Genomic DNA, 17,908 nt, shown 5'->3' on the forward strand with positions numbered 1-17,908 from the left:
TGTTATTGGCTTACTACTTGATGATAATTTGATACTGATTCTTAATGATGAATTGATAATGGCTTGTTGAATTGATACTGGAGCTCCTTCAATGGCGAAGGTCATGATAGAAAAGAGCGGGCTTGGATCACACAATGATGGATTGAGATGCGTTAATGGCACCACATAATGCCAAATGGAGTAGGGAGGAAGAGAAAGGATTTTTTGCCCGAGGGAAAGAGGAAGGAGAGGGGATAAGGGTTATTTTGTCAATATAAAAAAAATTAGAGTGAATAATAACCCAAATATTTTAACTATAGTATATTCAATTTGAAAACAGAATGTTCTGTTGAACTAAATGTTTTTGTCATCGTAGAGACTAAATTAAAATAAAAATTTTAGTATAGGAACCTAATTAAAAGGAAAACAAGTATAGGAACCTAATTGTAAATTTGGTCAAATTATAGGACCAACAGAGTAATTAAACAAAAAAAAAACATAAATATTTTTTCATTTCATCCTTATCCATGTTGTTAAGAAAAATCAAATTAAAAGCCTAATGGGTTAAAAGGCAAATGAATTTGATTATTAAAATTTAATTTTTCTATATTTATAAAAAATTTACAACAAAATGTGTGTTGAGTAAACTCAAAGCTTTTTTTCCTAAAGGGGCGCATAATCATTCACCAACTTGTGAAATTTTTTGTCTTTTTTACTTTTTTTAATATTTCATTATTGATAAAATAATCACCAAATATGACCAAACAAATTAGATAAATATAATTATTATTCGTCAATATTCGGATTAAACACATATAAGTGAATAATAAAGCCCGCAGTAAATTATTTTAGCTAGCTTCCACTTACATCAAGTGGTTATATTGAATAAGATATATGGAATTGTTTTTAAAATCCAATTAAAAAAAAGAGACAACTACATACTTTATTCATGTGCTCAAAGAAGGAAATGGTTATGCGGATGAGTTATAGCTAAATTAAAAATACACTCAAATCCCTTACTTAATTGTTTATAATTCACTTTCTAGTGTGATTTCTCTTTAATTTTCTGCTGATGGTAGCTAGGGGTTATCTTTCCCTAGAATAGTTTTCTGTATAGCTTTGTTTTCTAAGCTTTAACTCTATTGATTATAAAAAAATAGACAACATTCTAAGATAACATAAACAAAAATTATTTTACCTAAAATAGAAATAAAGAAAAATAATTAAAAGCTAAAATATATGATCTACAAAAACAAATTCTCTGGACACACATATATAATTTTAGCTATTCAAGAAAACATGCAAAAAAATAATAATAATAAATTAAGCAAAAATTATCATAAAAAGTTTGGTATTGTATAATATTGTAAACCCTATTTAGGTATTATCCTCATTGTAGTTAAAAATATTACTTATATTTATTTGTGTTTTGTGATTTTAGTTAAAAGTATCTAGCTAACAATAAAAAAAAAAGAATACATAACAAACTAGATTACAATAACGAAAATGTTAACTAAACTTTTTTCTTTTTTCATAAGATAAATTCCTAATTAAGATTGGATTGACACAATTTTTTTTTTTTTGTAAAACCAACACAGTTTTTGATTAGTTGAATATGCTCTAATGGTTGAAAATTCCACCAAAAATAGCATTCAACAGCAAAAATTCATCAGAGTTGGTATTCAGTTTGATGTACAACTTAGATCATTACTCTACTATAAAAGCAGCAGGCAATGCAAGAACTTTATATCCATAAATATTTATCTTCTATTTTTTTGAATATCAAAGACCCTTTTCTAATATGGTAGTTTCCCTTTTCTCTTGCTGGCATGTTATATTATTTTTTTTCCGTTTTTTTCTTGAATTCATGTTTTATTTCTTGAATGTTTAATTTGAGTTCCTCAAAGCTATATGTGTTTACGTAGTTTTTATGAATATGTTAAACATATATAATATAAATCTCATTACAAACATTATTGTTCACTACTAATCATATAAGCATAATTATTTCCAGGTCAACATGAAGTTTATTTGCGAAGTGGTGATATTATCATTTTCAATTATAGTAATACAATCGAGCATCACATTCTCACGAGAACTTGAAGGTCCAAATCATATCAAGACAACTACTTTTTATACCAAAACGTTCGTACTAGAACCAGGAAAGGTTAGCAGAAAAACTTTTTTCGATGTTGAGTTTCCAAGAGGCCACATTGGAATCAAGAATTTACAAGCCGAACTAGTTGATGAACACGGAAACTCGATACCACTGTATGAGGCTTACCTGCACCATTATTTTGTTTTAAGATATTTTGAAAATATCACCATGTCACAACATGCTAATGAAAATCAACCTAATTACGGTAAGTATTTTAAGAGAAATGATGGTGCATGTCAAACTTTCGTTAATTCAATTTCTTGGGGTCTTGGAGTTGACGCACGAAGAACTAGCACAGAACTACCAGATCCATTTAGAGTAGAAGTAGGTACGCATCCTGAGGATGTTCCAAAGGAGTATGATGAAGAGAAATGGTTAATCAATATTTTGGTCATTGACACACGTGGTGCAGAAGACAAGAAAGGTTGCTCCCAATGCAGATGTGACCTTTTAAACGTCAAAAGTGAAGATTTGAGAAACACAACAGGCGTTGATGGAACACCATTATCTAGTGATTATAAAGGAGGAATTTTTTGTTGCGAGAAGAAGTCTCAATGCAAATTACAACAGGGATACAATGAAAAACAAAAGAGAAAAGTTGCTATTAAATATACAATATCATGGGTTGAATGGGATCAACAGCAAGTGCCTCTTAAGTTTTATATTCTTGATGTTACTGATCAAGTCACATATAATGGATCCGAACCAATTCATCATTGCGCGGTAAGTGACAATTATTTTGTTTTAACTAAATGCTAAGACTTATACTTCATATATTTCCTATAGCGATATATTATGATATGTATTCTATTAGTCAAGCAATATCTATTTTGAAATAAAATGAGTATTAATAATTTGTTCATTTATCTACTTATTTAGTAAATATCTAAAAAAAAATTTAATTTGCTGTAGGTAGAGTATTCTATAAATCCAGAAAAGACTGATGAAGGACATTACCATATTAAGAAAACAAATATTCCAATGAAAAAAGGTGGTAGTCTCATCTATATTACTGCTCATGTACATTCAGGAATTGTTAATGCAACATTATATGGAGAGGTAACGTTCAATATTTACCATAATTCTTATGCATAGTATTTACCATTAATTACTAATCGTAAACAGTTACATTTATTTAACTATGTACCTAAATTTGTTTCTTTAAAACAATAAGATTATTTTCTGATTCATCATCATCATCATCGTAGGAAGTTAAATTTTTAAAATACCGTCACCATTAAGATATATATGCCTTTTATTTTTAATTTAGGATGGAAGAAGATTATGTGAAATTAAGCCAATATATGGAACGGGAAAAGAGGCAGGCAATGAAGAAGGTTATGCTGTTGGAGCGTCTGGTTGCTATCCAAAACCGGATTCTATGAAGATTAAAGATGGTGAAAATTTAACTGCAGAATTTATACATGAAAACAAATATACCACTGGACTTATGGGGCATTTCTATGTCTATTTGGCAGAAGACTTACCAAAATCTTTGTAAAATTATTGAGAACTACTAATGTTAGTTTATCCCCTCTATGTTTTATAATTTAGTAAAAAAAGCAAAAAAATTCTCAAACAAAGATATAGGAGAAGTTTATAGAGTGCATGATTTATCTAGGTAATTAAGTAGCTTGTTTGTCATAAAAAAGTATCACAATAAAACACATTGACGTAGTTATTGTACATATGTAGTTTTTATTCAATAAGATATTAAAAAGTATGATCAAGAAGTATGTTATTACAACTGCAAAGGGGTTTATTGACGTGTTCATTGTTGTTCAATATGAGGCCACAATGCAACTCCAATCCCGTCTTTACCGGTAGTAGTTACTGTATAACTTTGTTTTCTAAACTTTAACTTCATTGATTAACAAAAAAAAAAGACAACAACATGCTAAGATACCATAAACAAAATTTCTTTTATTTAAATTTGAAATAAAGAAAAAAGTAATTAAAAGCTAATATTTATGATCTACAATTATAGTATACAATTGGACATCACATTCTTAGGAGAACTTAGGAGTTCAAATCATATCAAGACATTTATTTTTTATACTAAAAAGATCGTGCTGAAACCAGGGAAGTTTAGCAAAAAGTCTTTTTATGATGTTAAGTTTTCAAGAGGCCACATTGGAATCAAGAATTTACAAGCTGAACTAATTGATTAACACAGAAACTTTATGCCACTATATGAGGTTTACTTGCATCATTATTTTGTTTTAAGATATTTTAAAAATAACACCATGTCACACAGCATGATAATAAAAGTCAAATTATGTACAATAGGCATTTTAAGAGTAATGATGGTGCATATCAGACTTACGTTAATTCATTTTCTTGGGATTTTAGAGTTGACGTACGAAGAACTAGCACAAAACTACCAGATCCATTTAAAGTGGAAGTAGGTATGCATCCTGTGGATGTTCCAAAGGAATACCATGAAGAGAAATAATTTATTAATATTTTGGTCATTACCACACAACATGCAAAAGATAAGAAAGATTGCTCCCAATGCAGATGTGATCTTTACAACATCAAAAGTAAAGATTTGAGAAACACAAAAAGCATCGATAGAAACCCATTATCTAGTGATTACAAAGGAGGAATTTTTTATTGCGAGAAGAAATCTCAATGCAAATTACAAAAGGAATACAATAAAAAACAAAAGAGAAAAGTTGCTATCAAATATCAATATCATGGGTTGAATGGGATCAACACCAAATAACTCTTAAGTTTTATATTCTTGATGTTACTGATCCAGTGACAAATATTTTGTTTTATTTGAATACTAAGACATACACTTCATATATTTCTTATAGTGATATATATTATGATATCTATTTTGATTAGTCAAGCAATATTTTCTATGAAATCAATTGAGTATTAATAACTGGTTCATTTATCTACTTACTTAATAAATATCTAAAAAAAAATCTTATATTTACTGTAGATAGAGGATTCTATCAATTCAGAAAATACTGATAAAGGACATTACCTTATTAAGAAAATAAATATTCCAATAAAAAAGGTAGTAATCTCATCTATATTAGTGCTCATGTACATTCAGGAACTGTTAATGCAACATTATATAGAGAGGTAACGTTCAATATTTACCATCACTCTCATACATAGTATTTACAATTAATTACTAATCGTAAACAATTACATTTATTTAACTATGTATCCTAAATTTGTTTTTTAAAAAATAATAAGATTATTTTCTGATTCATCATAATCGTAGGAAGTTAATTTTCAAAATATTGTCACCATTAATATATATGCCTTTTTATTTTTAATTTAGGATGGAAGAATATTATGTGAAATTAAGCCGATATTTGGAACGGAAAAAGAGGCAGGAAACGAAGAAGGTTATGCTGTTGGAGTGTCTAGTTGCTTTCCAAAATCGAGCTCTATGAAGATTAAAGACGGTGAAAATTTAACCGTAGAATTTATACATGAAAACAAATATACCACTGGATTTATGGGGCATTTCTATATCTATTTGGCAGAACACTTACTACAATCTTTTTAAAATTATTGAGCACTATTAATATTAGTTTATTCCCTCCATGTTTTTACAATTTAATAAAAGTAGGGAAAAAAATCTCAAACAAAGATATAAGAGAAGCTTATAGAGTGCATGATTGGATCTGATCTATGTAATTAAGTAGCTTGTTTGTCATAAAAACTTATCGCATTAAAACATATTGACATAGTTATTGTGCATATATAATTTTTATTCAATAAGATATTAAAAAATATGATCGAGAAGTATGTCATTACAAATAAATGTTTATTGTTTTTCAAGGATGAGGCCTCCACACTACAAAAAAAGAGACATAAAATGGCATTAATATTACGGCGGTTTTGTAAGACTGCCGTAATATCAGGTTGCTATGGCGTTTTCTCTTGTTGCCACAATTGAGTTGCATTCAATGGCGGTTTTTGTTGATTCTGGAGGTTTTAAAATACCATTATCACTGCTATATAAAAAAGCCTAACCCTAATCCAATTCTCATTTTCCGTTGAAACGCAAAGGTTGAATCGCTGCCACAGTGATCTTCTCTGTGACGATCTTCTCTGACCGATCTCCTCCGGCGACGATCTTCTCTGACCGATCTCCTCCGGCGATGACCTCCTCCCACGACAACCTCATTCGGCGATGTCTTCCTCAACAGCGATCTTCCCTGGTGATCTCTCCTCCAATTACAATCTCCTGCTGCGACGGTCTACTCCAGCGACATCTCCTACTAAGATGATCTCCTCCGGTGGCATTTTCCTACGCCGGCAATCTCGTCCATCAAGCTACTGTCCTGTGAGATTCTCCTCCCACAAGCTCGCGAGGTAGGTTCTTCTCCCTCTTTTCCTTTGTTCCCTTGAAAATATTTTACTCTAATTTCTTCGATCTCTTAATTATTGATCCAAAATTTCAGAATACATGATAGATTTTGTGAAATGGCAACTACAACTACTAAAACTGCAGGAGCTAGGGTTTCTGAGGAAAGAATCGTTGAAACATTTCACAATGATGATGATGAAGTGCTCGATGCTGCAGAGAATGAAGTTGTGGTAATTTTGTTAGTGGCCTAAAGAGGCAAAAATGGTTGAAGCAAACATGGATAACTTGTTATTATGCATATTTATTGCATAATATGAATTAATTTATTTGTGGTTTTTGTGAACCTACATGAGCAAACAATTAATTTATTTACAATTTGATTGCACTCTCCTAACTAGTATACTTATCAAACAGGACAAGAAAAACAGATTTTATATCGTTTCTGCTTTAGCTGATACCAAGGTAGATCTTAAAGGTATATATGACTTTATAAATTTGAGAGGAAATGGTTCACTTGCTTTGCTTTTGCCTTACTTTGATGTGTATTCATGAGTTACTTGTTGCTTTAAAGCTGAGCAGTGCTATCTCAGCGGCTTGGTTTAGGAAAAGGGGGTCTTAGAATGACACCTGAAGAGGCTCTGAGTGAAATACTTCAGGTTTGTGTTATTGTTCCATTCTTTTTGTTGACATCATCTTCATTTTTCTTTTCTCTTTGTTTATCTTGTTTAGAAAGATGAGTCGATTATTACCAAAATAAAAACTATGCATTATATGGTCCATGAGGGAACCAATTCGTGTTAATTCATTCATTGATTGAGTTGGTGGGGGTCATTTGGTAAATACAGTTCATCTGTTCCATGGATCAATCCAATCTGTTATAAGAACTTTCTCTCATTCTAATGAATAATATATAGACTTAGAACTTAGAACCTTATTGTCGTTAAATGCTCTCTTTTTGCTTTTACTTTTGAGGAAATGGGATGTACGAATTTGGTGTTGCATGTTCAACTCTTTGTTACTCTGATGGTGATTCTTGCTGGAACTTTCTGTGCAGTTGGTGACACTGACATAGTTGATGGTAGATACTTTCCCTTTCCATAGTTTTATTTCTATTTTTGAAATAAGAAATAGCAGAATAATCTGTTGTTTCCCTTTGAAAAAAAAAGGAAGACGACAAAACTCATTTAGCTTTCAAGTGTTATTGTTTTGCTTCATTGCACTATATTATCATCAAAGAGTTGATGATAACTTGTTTGCAATTTGAAAGATGATGGTTATAAATTTAATTGGGAAGCTCACCTAATTAAGTAACAAGTACCATATAAGTGCAGAATTTGTCTAAACTCAATATGTGCTATGGTCACAGTTGCAGCAATCAGTAGTCTATATGTTGCTCTTGGCTCACCACCTCTTCTAGGGTGGAAGCCTGTTGGAGGAGATCCATGTTTTGAAATGTGGCAAGGTGTTGGCTGTGTATTTTCCAACATCACTTCCATGTATGTGAAGTTCTCTTTTTAAACTATTTTTGGTTAATATTGTGTTATTGTTTGCATGCTCTATATAATTGGTTGGAAATGATAATGTTATTATTTTCAATGTTTCATTAGTTGTTTGATTGATAGAGTTTAATTACGTGCAATAAGACTAAGTAAAACTTGTATTTTGGGTTGACAGAAGACTTGATGGCCTGAATTTGGGTGGAGAGCTTGGTAGTAATTTGAATTTTCCATCCATCTTAGAAATGTAAGTGTTGTTTCAATTTCAATATTGTGTTTACTGATGAGTGACATGTTAAACGTGGTTCTGTTTGATTAATCGAGAGAGTTTAGTACCTCTTAAGCACCAATTGTGTAATTGTTTGAACTAGAAATGAAGCTTTCTGTTTCTTGTGCAATGATCTTAGCCACAACCACATTGGAGGCCCATTCCATTCACTTTGCCCCCTACTATTACGAGCTTGTATGTTATCTTTTTCACATCTGAATTTGTTTTTTTTTTTTTATCATGGACATAGTAATTAGTCATCTTTTTTCCATATGCATAACTACAAATGTACTTAAAGAAGTTTTTCTTTTGTTCTGATATTTTAGGTCTCTCTCATGAAATCGGTTAAATGGAAGCATTCCAGATGCTTTATCATTACTAACTCAATTATCAGGAAACCTTATAACAATGTCAAAGCATTATTCCGGCAAGGAAAGGTTGATATCTGAATTGAGGAGGTTTTTTTACTGTATTTATTAAATCTATCCCACTTTCCTTTATGATAACTGTGTGGCTTTGGACTTACTAGGCACATATGGCACTCCATAACATAGATGCTGCAGTTGAAAGCTTTAAAAATGCACTGGTCTTAGAGCCAAATGATGGTAAGTTGTGATTTTGTGTAAGGCCTTAGTTAGACAAGAACTACTAGTGTACTTATTTTTTTTGGTTCTTATTCAATGATTTATTTTTACCACGGAAGGTAGGCGAAAGGACAAAGTAATGGCATGCTTAGTTTATATAAATCAGGTTCAGGTATGTATCTTACTCTCTTTGGATTTATTAGCTGCAAAAATTTGTCATAGTTAACAATATATCGAGAGAAAAAAATGTTGGTATTAAAGAAAATCACATTGTTTGATGTTAAAAGGTTGAAAAAAAATCATTCTCTTGTGTCTAATTTTGTATACGTGGTTAAGCTGCAATCAGTTACTGTCGAGTGCCATGCCCTGAGTTTTTTACTGTACCTCACCACTCTCTTCTGAATTATTATCATGTTCTATTTTTTCTTCTGTGTTTCTTTCTCTCATTTGATCTTTGTTTATTATGTTTTCTGCCTTCTACTCAACTCAGTACAATTTTGAAGGAAGATATGATCTGGTCAGATTCATGAAGATAATACAGAAAGTTGATCTCTACAATTTAATTTATCATTTTTTAGTTGTATATAGATGATTTCCTGTTTGGCTGAAGTATGTTCCAGGAATAAGCTTGGTCTGCAAACCAGCTTCAGCCTCCTTACTGTGTACACGAGAGAGAATTTCAGTTCAGATTATAATCACACTTTATCCTTCTCTGTTATATATATTACTTATTCTATTATTTGTTTTTCATCATTAACAATATGCCGATCATTGGTATATGCCGCCCTATGCGTTCCCCTTGGGATCAACCCATGGATCGCTGCCTCAGATTCTTTCCATGCCTCATTGACCCTGGTGCGTTTGCTGCAATTCCTTTTTTTTTTGTTTAAATTAGCTTAGTTTTTGTTTTATCTGAATTTGTGTGCTGAATGGTGAATGCTATTGCTGAACTGTTCTGACTTTCGTTTATTTACGTGTCTTCCTAACCAAAATTATGCGAATTTTTTTATTTATTTATGCATTTTGGAATTTTGTCACTGAATTTCAGCTCGGAGGTCTGCGCTGTGGGTGAAGTTGGTCTTGGTGACTGTCCATTTGGTTTATATTGGCGTTCTCTTCTTAATCGATGGAGATTTGATAGAAAAGACTAAGAAGGAACCGATGTATGTTTTTTTCCCACTTTTAAGTCGTTGTATTCTATTTTTTGCATATTTTTTTTACCATACTGAAGCTTCAACTTAGTGGATAGTGCTGATTCGCTGACACTTTAATGGGTTTAGTGGAACATTATTTGTGTAACAGCCCAGACCACCCGCTAGCACGATATTGTCCGCTTTGGCACACAAGGCCTCACGGTTTTGCCTTTGACGATAGGGATGATGGCCAAAGCCCCCCACACTCACTCGTCAAAACGCGTCATGCTAGGGAGAGGTATCCACACCCTTATAAGGCATGCTTCGTTCCCCTCTCCAACCGATGTGGGCCTTACAATCCACCCCCTTAAGGGAGCCCAGCGCCCTCGCTGGCACATCGATCCGGGTTCTGGCTCTGATACCATCTGTAACAGCCCAGACCACCCGCTAGCACGATATTGTCCACTTTGGCACACAAGGCCTCACGGTTTTGCCTTTGACGATAGGGATGCTAGCCGAAGCCCCCACACTCACTCGTCAAAACGCGTCATGCTAGGGAGAGGTATCCACACCCTTATAAGGCATGCTTCGTTCCTCTCCCCAACCGATGTGGGCCTTACAATCCACCCCCCTAAGGGAGCCCAGCGCCCTCGCTGGCACATCGATCCGGGTTCTGGCTCTGATACCATAATGTAACACCCTACCATACAGAGTCTTATGCTTAAGTCATAATTCAGAGATGGCAAGGTATTACGACCTCTAAAACAAAAATTTAGTACGTATAGTAGTATGAATAATTGATTATAACTAGGAGCCTTTGTAGAAAAAGGGGTAAACAAAAACCGTAACTCGAAAGCGCAACACTCCGATCGATAACGTAACGAGTAAAGGATAAGCGAACGCGAGATCATATATATAAAGGAGTGTCAAAAACAGGAATATCAAGACTCAAAATCCGGCTGCGAAGAGAACCGGTCCGAGCATAGCAATATATACATATGATAAAATAAGGGAAACCCCAAAGGAAACCCAAAGGGACACAAATACAGAAAACCTATCCTCCAAAAATCTCCTCTAGAAGGAGTCATCACAGTTTGTATTATTTAATGGAGATAAAAGTATCTAAACAAGATATATGAACCAAAACAGAGTCCCGAGAACAAAGGATCTTCGCTAATCCAGAAGTCTCCAGCATGCCTCAACGAGAAACCTCACGCCCTGCATCTGAAAACCACAAAATCCGCATGGGTGAGAACCAGAGGTCCCCAGCACGGTAACAGCTTCCACATATATAATACATAATAATAGAGGAAAGCCGAAGGCAATCCTAGAACTTCCTCCAGATAATATCAAAGCTTATAAACAAGCTAAACCGTAAGTGGCAACTGACTAAAGATTCTTCAGTCTAACTAATACTTCCCTTTCCAATTCCTTCAGACCTCCCAACCACCAGCAAGAGTATAATATAGCAAACACAGTTATATCAGACAGGAGATATACAAATAAGAACAATTAAGGCATTTAGACAAATAGCAAGTAATATGCAGTCAAATAGGCAATCTCAAACAATTCATGTAGTATGCTTATGATGCATGCCTGTCCCTAGTGGCTGATGATATCATCTGTCGGTTATAGAGCCAACCCGACAAGTCCTGGTAGCTAACCATTGGACTGTCCCTCTGTCGTGCATCCCCAACTCGAGTTATACTCATCATAAACTTGATCATAATCATGATCCATATCCATCACCCTCACTGGTGAATATTTATCCATCACCATCACTGGTGAATATTTACGGGGGCGAGCTCATCCGGGCCTTTCACAGTGCCCGGCCACACTTACGACATAGGGTCAAAAGAGCTTCAAGTCTCAACCTGGAGCACGTGGTGGCTAGCCACTGCTACTACCCAGGGAAACCCTCATCTCCGATGGTGGAAGTGCAAACATTCACAATTCATTCAACAGCATATATGCATTTATACTTAGCCATAAACATGGCTCCGCCGTCACACGGCATAATCCAGCCATCCGGCTTACAGTTAAATCCATAACCAGCCAATTCATTAACAATTATGGCCCTTCAGCCCATGGCATAACAAGCACTTCCACCGCCATTCTCCGCATCTCACATAATCATCTTTGATCATCAATGATCATTCATTTTTCCCCTTGCTTCACTCGCAAGTTACCACATTCACTAGCCCTCTTTCTCATGCTAGGCATATCATAATGATTTAAGACATAAGTGGTGAGATCGGAGGCTTAGAAGTATGAAATTTGGCTTTTAAAACTCAAAAATCAACTTTGGGATGAAATCAGGGCCACGCGTACGCGCACTCCACGCGCACGTGTGGATGGCCTTAAAACTCATCGACGCGCAAGCGTCATACGCGCAAACGCGTGAGTTGAAAATTAGCCAAACGACGCGCACGCGTCCGCCACGCATACGCGCGAATACATTGTGCCCCAGGCACAAAACTGGCACAACTCTGGCACAACTCTCTGGAAAATGGCTGGGCATTTGATGCAGCGCATCAACGCGCCCGCGCATACCACGCGCACGCGTGGATGATGCTTTCTCGAAGAACGGCGCGTACGCGCCAAGTGCGCCTACGCGCGAGGGGTCATTCTGCTAAAATTTTTCTAAGTTAAAAGCTGCAGAATTCACAGATTCAACCCCCAATCTTCCGACGGTCATAACTCTCTCATTTTAAATCATTTTTCACCCGTTCTTCGAACGGCATGGACATCCCGGATCCAATTTCATTTCTAAACAGATTTGGCACAAATCAAAGATCCGTAGTCCAAGTTATGTCCCATCAAAGTATGCCCAAAAACCATATTTTCATTCAAAACCACAAAGTGCCATTTTCAAAACATGCCAATTTCAACCCTTCTCTTTGAAATCATTCAAAATGTACCAAAATCAACAACAAGCCATCCTCAACTCACACATTGACATTTTACCAAAATTTCCAAAACTACCTCCAACCATTTTAACACTTCTCAATCAATGGCTAAAGGACAAACACAATCTCATGTCATACATCCTTCTCATCCCAATTTCCAATAATATCAATTTCCAAATCAACCATCATTATACATGATCAACATCATACTCACCATCAACATGATACCACCCATCAATTCAACCTCAATCATCCATCAAGCATATATCACAACATGCATTTCTCATATATCACACAATCAAGGCATCAATATTCATAATCACATATATGAACACATCATATATCTCAACCATTCAACAACACCAACAATTCAATGCCTATCTTGGGGCCTCTAGCCTAAGTATTTCCTACCACATTACATATTAGATACAGGAAACCGAAACCATACCTTAGCCGATTTCTCAAGCTCAACCGGAGCACTTCCAAACCACTTGTCCACAAGCTCTCAAGGTATCAACACTTCCAAGAACAGATTTTATCACACAAAACCCTCTTCCAAGCTTTCCAAAATCACCAATCAAGCTCCAATATTCACATATACACAACCTAAGCCATAATCATTATATCCATACACAACATCTCAATACCCAAACATCATAGAACAACAATTTACACTAGGGTTGAGAATCTTACCACACCCAAGGTCCAAGGAGACAAGATTAACCTTCTCCTTCAAGAGAGTTGGGTCCTATAACATCAAAGAACCCAAAATCTCAACATTTTTGCTCATGAAACTCGAAATCAAGGGCTGGAATTTCGAACAGTAAAACGTGGCTTACCTCAAGATTAATTGTATGGGTTTTGTAGAGCTCTCCGCGGTGAACGCGTGGCCGCAAACGGAGCGACAATCGGAGCTCTAGATCAAAAGTTATGGTGGTTTGAAGATCAAGTGAGAGATAGAACTTGAGAGAGTGTTCTTCTCCTCCCTCACTCCATTTCAGCGTGTGTGTGTGTTTAATGAGGAGAGAGAATGTTGAAAACTAGGGTTTTGGTTTAGTTATGTTGGGCCAAGGGCCCACTTTGGGTCCGGTTGGCCCGGTTTGGCCCGTTCGGTCCAATCTTGGTCCGATTTCTATAAAATTGGTACCGAAATTCTCGTCTCAATCTCCTCTATCACATTTAGCCATAAAAATAACATTTTTGGCTTTCTAGAATAAATTCTCATTTATGGGTTAATTAGCCGTTAATTAACCGGGTCTTACATTCTACCCACCTAATTGGGAATTTTGCCCACAAAATTCAAATCAAATTACCTGAGAATAAGTGCGGATAATCCGTACGCATCTCCGACTCAAGTTCCCAAGTGTGTTCCTCAACACCGCCTCGACTCCATGCCACTTTGACTAATGAAACCTCTTTTCCACGCAACCGTTTGATACTAGTATCATCGATTCTGACTGGAGCCACTGGAAGCGTCATATCTTCCCTTAACTGAACCGATTCGGGTTCTAACACATGGCTAGCATCAGGAGTGTACTTCCAAAGCTGCGACACGTGAAATACGTCGTGCAGGTTCGAAAGATGAGGTGGTAGAGCCACCCGATACGCCACCGGCCCAATCCTCTCCAGGATCTGAAATGGACCAATGTATCGAGGATTCAACTTCTTTGCTTTAATCGCTCTACCTACTCCTGTGGTCGGAGTAACCTTAAGGAAAACATGATCTCCTGCCTCAAATTCCAAGGGCTTCCGCCTCTGATCGGCGTAACTCTTCTAACGACTCTGCGCCGTAAGCATCCTATCTCGGATTTTCTTGACTTGTTCAGTGGTCTCAGCTATCATTTCCGGCCCCAACAAGCCTTTCTCTCCAACTTCATACCAACATAGCGGAGATTGACATTTCCTCCCATACAATGCCTCATACGGAGCCATTCCGATGTTCGCATGGTAACTATTATTGTATGCAAACTCCACTAACGCATATACCGATCCCAACTCGCCGGTTGGTCCAAAACACAAGCTCTCAACATATCCTCTAGTGTTTGGATCGTCCTCTCGGATTGACCATCTGTTTGAGGATGGTAAGCTGTACTCAAGCTTAATCGGGTTCCAAAAGCTTTCTGAAATGCACCCCAGAACCTCGAAGTGAAACGAGGATCTCTATCAGAGATTATAGTAGCAAGTACACCATGGAGTCTTACAATCTCCTTTATGTATAACCGAGCTAGATCCTCAAGGGTGTAAGTCATTCGAATGGGCAAAAAGTGAGCTGACTTCGTCAGTCGGTCCACAATCACCCAGATAGCATCAAAACCAGTCCTAATCCTTGGCAATCCCGACACAAAGTCCATTGCAATACTTTCCCACTTCCATTGCGGAACCTCTAAAGGTTGCAACATCCCGGAAGGTCTTTGATGTTCAATCTTTACCTTTTGACAAGTTAAGTACTTTGAAACATATTCCGCCACATCATTCTTCATACCCGGCCACCAAAACATCGCCTTTAAATCATGGTACATCTTAGTACTTCCCGGGTGAATGGAGAATCCACTTTTGTGTGCCTCCTTTAAGATATCTTGCCTCAAAGTGCCAACATCAGCGCCCTCGCTGGCACATCGATCCGGGCTCTGGCTCTGATACCATCTGTAACAGCGCAGACCACCCGCTAGCACGATATTGTCCGCTTTGGCACACAAGGCCTCACGGTTTTGCCTTTGACGATAGGGATGCTAGCCGAAGCCCCCCCACACTCACTCGTCAAAACGCGTCATGCTAGGGAGAGGTATCCACACCCTTATAAGGCATGCTTCGTTCCCCTCCCCAACCGATGTGGGACCTTACAATCTACCCCCCTAAGGGAGTCCAGCGCCCTCGCTGGCACATCGATCCGGGTTCTGGCTCTGATACCATCTGTAACAGCCCAGACCACCCGCTAGCACGATATTGTCCGCTTTGGCACACAAGGCCTCACGGTTTTGCCTTTGACGATAGGGATGATAGCCGAAACCCCCCACACTCACTCGTCAAAACGCGTCATGCTAGGGAGAGGTATCCACACCCTTATAAGGCATGCTTCGTTCCCCTCCCCAACCGATGTGGGTCTTACAATCCACCCCCTAAGGGAGTCCAGCGCCCTCGCTGGCACATCGATCCGGGCTCTGGCTCTGATACCATCTGTAACAGCCCAGACCACCCGCTAGCACGATATTGTCCGCTTTAGCACACAAGGCCTCACGGTTTTGCCTTTGACGATAGGGATGCTAGCCGAAGCCCCCCACACTCACTCGTCAAAACGCGTCATGCTAGGGAGAGGTATCCACACCCTTATAAGGCATGCTTCGTTCCCCTCTCCAACCGATGTGGGCCTTACAATCCACTCCCCTAAGGGAGCCCAGCGCCCTCGCTGGCACATCGATCCGGGTTCTGGCTCTGATACCATCTGTAACAGCCCAGACCACCCGCTAGCACGATATTGTCCGCTTTAGCACACAAGGCCTCACGGTTTTGCCTTTGACGATAGGGATGCTAGCCGAAGCCCCCCACACTCACTCGTCAAAACGCGTCATGCTAGGGAGAGGTATCCACACCCTTATAAGGCATGCTTCGTTCCCCTCCCCAACCGATGTGGGACCTTACAATCTACCCCCCTAAGGGAGTTCAGCGCCCTCGCTGGCACATCGATCCGGGTTCTGGCTCTGATACCATCTGTAACAGCCCAGACCACCCGCTAGCACGATATTGTCCGCTTTAGCACACAAGGCCTCACGGTTTTGCCTTTGACGATAGGGATGCTAGCCGAAGCCCCCCACACTCACTCGTCAAAACGCGTCATGCTAGGGAGAGGTATCCACACCCTTATAAGGCATGCTTCGTTCCCCTCTCCAACCGATGTGGGCTTTACAATCCACCCCCTAAGGGAGTCCAGCGCCCTCGCTGGCACATCGATCCGGGTTCTAGCTCTGATACCATCTGTAACAGCCCAGACCACCCGCTAGCACGATATTGTCCGCTTTGGCACACAAGGCCTCACGGTTTTGCCTTTGACGATAGGGATGATGGCCAAAGCCCCCCACACTCACTCGTCAAAACGCGTCATGCTAGGGAGAGGTATCCACACCCTTATAAGGCATGCTTCGTTCCTCTCCCCAACCGATGTGGGCCTTACAATTTGTACTTGACAATTTGTTCAATAGACCATCTAATGAAATGAAATAGATTGAGATAGCTTTGAAAGAGAGGATAGCTTTGTTGATGAGTTGCACATAGTGAGCGTTTGTGACTGGCAAAGTAAAGTGATAAATGTGCATTTGGGTTAATAAATTTATATGGATATTATAATATTATGGAAGTATTCTTACTTTAGATTTGATGATACATTACAAATTCACAAGTTGATTGATATATATAGATTCTATTAACAAATGTGGAAGCTGAATCTAAATAGGACCATGGTAAAAAATTACTCCGGTCTGTGTGCAATAGCAGAATCTGCCAAAGGTAAAACTGTAAAATTATAAACATTTCTCAATTGGATACCACTTTTACATAGAAATATATCAATTGCATAACTTACATAGATTTGTTTAACCTTGATTTTACATAGAAATATATCAATTGCATAACTTACATTTTACTTTTGATACTTTATTTATGTATCTATTTTTATCTAAACCATGCCATGGTTTCTCACAATCAAGAATATCAACAATTTCTCAATACCATCAGTGTTCCCTAATTCCTATCAATGATGGAACCAACGAACGAAGAATTTATGTAAGTTCACATGTTTCTAGTAATTTAGATTTTAACATTTTAACTTAACTAATTTCCTCTTCTCTGCGCTTTCTGTGCCAAGCTATATTTTCATATTTTATTAATATTAGTTGCTTTCAATTCAATTATCTCTGGAGATTAGTTTATTTAGTCATCGATCAAACTAAATCAGCAAGCAAACATGAAGAAAGCTCCACTATACATTTTCTTCTTCCTATTACTCTTATCTGCCTTTTGCTTTTACTCTTCGGCTTTTGGACAGGCTT

The 17,908-nt window shown here is 37.3% G+C and overlaps 2 protein-coding genes and 1 pseudogene across 2 annotated transcripts; all 3 read left to right on the forward strand.

The window, feature by feature from the left end:
- Nucleotides 1-1,561: 1,561 nt before the first annotated feature.
- LOC112729573 (uncharacterized) lies at nt 1,562-3,638 on the forward strand. The gene is made up of 3 exons (XM_025779745.2): nt 1,562-2,860; nt 3,050-3,196; nt 3,408-3,638. Exons 1-3 carry the CDS (start codon nt 2,000-2,002, stop codon nt 3,636-3,638), a joined length of 1,239 nt encoding a protein of 412 aa, XP_025635530.1. The 5' UTR covers nt 1,562-1,999.
- A 469-nt stretch (nt 3,639-4,107) lies between these two features.
- On the forward strand, nt 4,108-5,672 carry LOC140176591 (uncharacterized; annotated as a pseudogene).
- A 1,782-nt stretch (nt 5,673-7,454) lies between these two features.
- LOC140176592 (protein STRUBBELIG-like) lies at nt 7,455-8,226 on the forward strand. Its single transcript, XM_072208115.1, has 3 exons — nt 7,455-7,557; nt 7,846-7,975; nt 8,154-8,226. Exons 1-3 carry the CDS (start codon nt 7,455-7,457, stop codon nt 8,224-8,226), a joined length of 306 nt encoding a protein of 101 aa, XP_072064216.1.
- The last annotated feature ends 9,682 nt before the right edge of the window (nt 8,227-17,908 follow it).

The sequence above is a fragment of the Arachis hypogaea genome, chromosome 12 (genome assembly GCF_003086295.3).
Source record: "Arachis hypogaea cultivar Tifrunner chromosome 12, arahy.Tifrunner.gnm2.J5K5, whole genome shotgun sequence".
Classification (NCBI taxonomy): Eukaryota; Viridiplantae; Streptophyta; class Magnoliopsida; order Fabales; family Fabaceae; genus Arachis; species Arachis hypogaea.